Here is a 5,000-nt window from a genome sequence, read left to right as displayed (position 1 = left end):
CTGCTATCTTGCTGTGTCTATCCATCTCTCTCACTTCTCTCACCCACCTCTTCTTCCTCTCTGTTTAATTCTTTCCCTCTCTCCTCATCTGTCACACTTTGCTCTCTCCTTCTCACTCCTTTCTTCTGTCTCAGTTAATCTCTCTCCCCCTATAGATGTAACTGGACAAGATGCAGAGGTCCTGGGCAAACTCTCCCTCTCTCTCTCTTCATCGCTCTCTCTCCTTCATTCTCCTCATTTCTAACACCCTCTCCGTCTCTTTTCATCCACAGTTCCAGCTGGGCAAACAGAACGGGGAAATGTGGGCATTGTGATCCTGCAATCTGTCCATCTCCATCTCTTCTTTTCTCATTTGTCTCTCTCTCTCTCTTTCTCCCTCTCCTCATATTTCTCTCTTTCCCTCTCTATGTCTGCAGCTGCAGAAGCAGAAAAGTGAGATCTTTGGCATAGTGATTGTGGAGTCTGTGTCCCTTTCTCTCTCTCCCATCTGTCTCCCTCTCCTCATCCCCTTCTCTCTCTCTCTCTCCTCATCACTAACACTCTCTCTCTCCGTCCTCAGCTGCAGCTGCAGAAGCAGAAAAGTGAGATCTTTGGCATAGTGATTGTGGAGTCTGTGTCCCTTTCTCTCTCTCTCTCATCTGTCTCCCTCTCCTCATCCCCTTCTCTCTCTCTCTCTCCTCATCACTAACACCCTCTCTCTCTCTCATCCGCCATCTGCAAGTGTCTTAGAGAGAGTTGTCGTCTCGATAAACCTTGTTGATGGCTGGAGGGAGAGGAATATAGGTATAAGGCAATATACTTGGATAAGTGCCTCTGCGGACAGAATTTATGCTGCTAGGCTTGACAGAGTGTACATCTCTAGATCAGCATGGAATAGAGTATTTGGGGTTCATATCTATCCAACCTCTTTTTCTGATCATCATTGTGTTACGATGGATATCTCAGTTGAGAAGGTGGGGGGGGGGTAGAGGTGCTTGTGGGGGGGGTAGAGGTGCTTATTGGCGCTTCAACGTCAAGCTATTACAGGACAGCATTTTCTGTAAGCGCTTTAGAGATTTTTGGGGGCACTGGAGGACACAGAAGCATTTATATAGGAATAAGTCACAATGGTGGGAGATTGGGAAAGTCCAGATTAAGGTTTTTTGTCAGCAGTATGCCTCTTTCTCAACTGCAGCTGTGTGATTTGTATTCTGCGGAGGAGGTGGATGTACGGAGTGGGGATGATATGCTATAGAATCTCCCACAAATCAGTGCGGATCAGAGACGGATATTGGACTCTGTTATAACTTTTCAGGAAGTGACTGCTGCTGTACAACAGCTGTCTATAGGTCGAGCCCCAGGCATGGACGGTCTTCCTGCAGACTTTTACAAGGCTTTTTGGGGGATGATTGGGAACGACTTCTTTGAAGTGCTGCAGGAGTGGATCAGGGATGGATCGCTCTCCGAGAGCTGTCGTCGGGCAGCCCTGACACTTCTACCAAAGAAGGGGGACTTGTGTTTGCTCACCAATTGGAGACCTGTGGCTTTACTATGTACGGACTATAAGATTCTATCAAAAGTGATGGCAAATAGACTTGGGGAACACATGGACACTATAATTCATAAGGATCAGTCCTACTGTATTCAGGGTCGAACAATACAAGATAACTTTCTTGTTCTTAATCCGTGACCTTTTAGACCTAGCTAAAGGTCGTAATCAAAACCTTGGGATGCTGTCACTAGACCAAGAAAAAGCGTTTGATCGCGTTGACCATCGTTTTCTTTTTAGAACGCTAAAGGCTTTTGGGTTTGGGGAATGTTTTATATCCTGGGTGAGACTCCTGTATGCTAAAGCTGTATGTATGGTTATGGTTGGTGGGGGTCTGAGCACACCCATTCAGGTTGGGAGGGGTATTAGACAGGGTTGCCCTCTCTCAAGGTTGTTATACTCTATATCAATTGAGCCTTTGCTATGTCTACTTAGACAAAGGTTGGGAGGATTTAGGGCTGGGATGTTGGAAGAGCCTGTAAAGCTCTCAGCATGCAGATGATGTGACTATTATGGTTTGCAATAATGACGATGTGAGCTCTGTTCGTCAGGCATTGGCAGTGTTTGAGAAGGCATCTTCTGCTAAGGTAAATTGGACTAAGAGCGAAGCCTTGTGGTGTGGGAGAGAGTGTGATGCTCCAAAGCTCCCCTGTAATTTAAAATGGGATCGAAAGGGATTAAAATTCCTGGGTGTGTTTTTAGGGGACATCGCTTTTCAACAGAAACATTGGGTTAGTTAATAAAATGTGTGCTCGGTTGTCTAGATGGAAATGGTTGCTACCTCAGCTGTCATATAGGGGGAGAGTTTTGGTCCTTAATAACCTCATTGCCTCAGCACTGTGGCACCGGATGTCTGTTCTGGATCCACCCAAGGAGTTGGTGGTGGAGATCCAGCGTATGATGGTGGACTTCTTTTGGTCGGGGCAGCACTGGCTCAGAGCGGCTGTGTTATACCTCCCGCTGCAGGAGGGGGGCCAAGGCCTCATGGACATAGGAAGCCGAGTGGACGCTTTCCGGCTGCAGGCGCCCCAGAGACTGTTGTACGTCCCGGAGGTCAGCTGGGCACAGACTGGTTGTGCTTTGTTGAGGCAAGCCGGTGGCTTGGGGATGGACAGGCAATTGTTTTTGATGGACCTGGACTCAGGAGGTCTTTCAGGGCTGACCCCTTTCTACCAGTCAGTCCTACGGGCTTGGAAATTTTAAGCACTCAAGAAAGGGTCATTGTACCCAGTATGTGGGTGGGAGAGGAACCACTTTTCCACAATGCAGCTCTGCCAGTGGTGGCATTGCAGTCCCCCACTCTGAGGGCTGGTTTTCTTCGGGCTGGCATCATGAAGCTCAAGGATTTAGTGCTGGCGGACTCCTGGCGCTCTTCAGAGGAGGTGGCAGGACTTATGGGGACTTTTTCAGTCCGGCTTGTTTCAAGGGTGATGACGGACATTCACAGGATTATCCCTGAGGATGCAAAACATTGTCTCCTGTCCCCGATGGAGTTCACGGGTGAGCTGGACTGGTTCCCGGAGCTGCGTGTGAGACCCGGAGTCGGACAATGGTGTGAGGGCCAAGGTGTGCTTCTCAGCTTCGCGACACCACAGCTGGAGTTTTTTTGAGAATGCAAGCAAGAAGGCACTTTATCACATCTGTGTGAAAGTCAGGAATCTTCAGGCCCTCTCTGGTGTGAGGGAGTCGAGGTGGTGGGGTTTTTTGGGGCCGGGTTCTTCTCCGAAAGGCAGTTGGCGGTCTATGTACCAGTGTCCTATGTACCAGAGTTAAAAAAAGAACGGGTGATCTCCAGTGGAGAGTTGTACATGGTGCAATAGCTACGAACAGACACAGAGCACACTTAGAGCCAGGAGTAGGGGAAGGGCGTGTTTTCTGTGGGGAGAATGAAACTTTGCCACATTTGTTTGTAGAATGCTCTAGGCTGAGGGGGTTGTTTGATTTAGTGAAGGAGTGGTGTGGGAGATTGGGCAAGTTTTTTTCGTGGTTTTTTTTTTTTTTTGTCCTAAATACTCTGTGGCTAGGAAGGCTCATGTGGTTCTTCTGAATTTTCTTTTCGGACAGGCTAAGATGGCTGTGTGGCTGAGGAACAGGGTGGAGGGGATAGGCTTAACAGAGTCGGTGCCTTTGTTAAAACTATCCTTGGCCACAAGGCTGAGGATTGAGTACAAGTACTATCAGCTAATTGGTGACCTTAAGACTTTTAATGGAACATGGGGGGTTGAGGGTTGTATTTGTGCACTGGCTGAAGGAGGGGAATTACTGTTCAAGTTTTGAGCCGTATGATGGGTGACTGATAGCTACTGTAGGTTGGTCTGTCTGTCTGGTTGATTGTTTTCTTTTGTTTTCCTTTTTTTTGTGGTAATTTGTTTTTGAATATTTTGTGAATGTGAGTTTGGGGAGGGTGGGGGGGTGGAGGGAGGTTTTATTATGGGTTGGTTTTAATGTTACCTGGTTTCCTTTTTTTGACTATCAATAAAGGAACCTTAAAAGTCAAAAGTCTCTCTCTCCATCCTCAGCTGTAGCTGCAGAAGCAGAAAAGTGAGATCTTTGGCATAGTGATTGTGGAGTCTGTGTCCCTTTCTCTTTCTCTCATCTGTCTCCCTCTCCTCATCCCCTTCTCTCTCTCTCTCTCTCTTTCCTCATCAATAACACCCTCTCTCTCCTCTCTCTCTCTCCTCATCACTAACACCCTTTCTCTCTCTCTCTCTCCTCACTAACACCCTCTTTCTCCGTCCTCAGCTGCAGCTGCAGAAACAGAAAAGTGAGATCTTTGGCATAGTGATTGTGGAGTCCCTTTCTCTTTCTCTCATCTGTCTCCCCCTCTCCTCATCCCCTTCTCTCTCTCTCTCCCTCTCTCTCTCCTCACTAACACCCTCTCTCTCCGTCCTCAGCTGCAGCTGGAGAAGTAGAAAAGTGAGATCTTTGGCATAGTGATTGTGGAGTCCCTTTCTCTGTCTCCCTCTCTATCACACAGACTCTCTGTCTCCCCCTCTCCTCATCCCCTTCTCTCTCTCTCTCTCTCTCTCTCTCTCTCTCTCTCCTCACTAACACCCTCTCTCTCCTCTCTCTCCGTCCTCAGCTGCAGCTGGAGAAGCAGAAGGGTGAGATCCTGGGCATCGTGATCGTGGAGTCAGGCTGGGGCTCCATCCTGCCCACGGTGATCCTGGCCAACATGATGAACGGCGGCCCGGCCGCGCGCTCTGGCAAGCTCAGCATCGGGGACCAGATCATGTCCATCAACAACACCAGCCTGGTGGGCCTGCCACTCGCCACCTGCCAGGGCATCATCAAGGTACCGCAACACACACACACACACACACACACACACACACACACACACACACATACACTCACACGCAGAATAATCATATTCATCAACACCAGTCTGATGGGCATCAGCACCTGCCAGGACATCATTAAGGTACAGAAACATACACATATATTGACACACACACACACACACACACAC

The 5,000-nt window shown here is 48.5% G+C and overlaps 1 protein-coding gene across 4 annotated transcripts in view; it reads left to right on the top strand.

Moving 5' to 3' along the window:
* Window positions 1–5,000, top strand: part of apba2b (amyloid beta (A4) precursor protein-binding, family A, member 2b) — a 107,542-nt gene that overhangs the window by 98,299 nt on the left and 4,243 nt on the right. For all 4 annotated transcript variants that reach the window (XM_042073576.1, XM_042073579.1, XM_042073577.1 and 1 more), the window contains one exon: window positions 4,611–4,823. In XM_042073576.1, the coding sequence (XP_041929510.1) occupies window positions 4,611–4,823 (213 nt within the window). The remainder of the gene's footprint in view (window positions 1–4,610; window positions 4,824–5,000) is intronic.

Source organism: Alosa sapidissima, chromosome 20 (genome assembly GCF_018492685.1).
Source record: "Alosa sapidissima isolate fAloSap1 chromosome 20, fAloSap1.pri, whole genome shotgun sequence".
Classification (NCBI taxonomy): domain Eukaryota; kingdom Metazoa; phylum Chordata; class Actinopteri; order Clupeiformes; family Clupeidae; genus Alosa; species Alosa sapidissima.
This window is presented reverse-complemented; position numbering and strand designations above follow the sequence as displayed.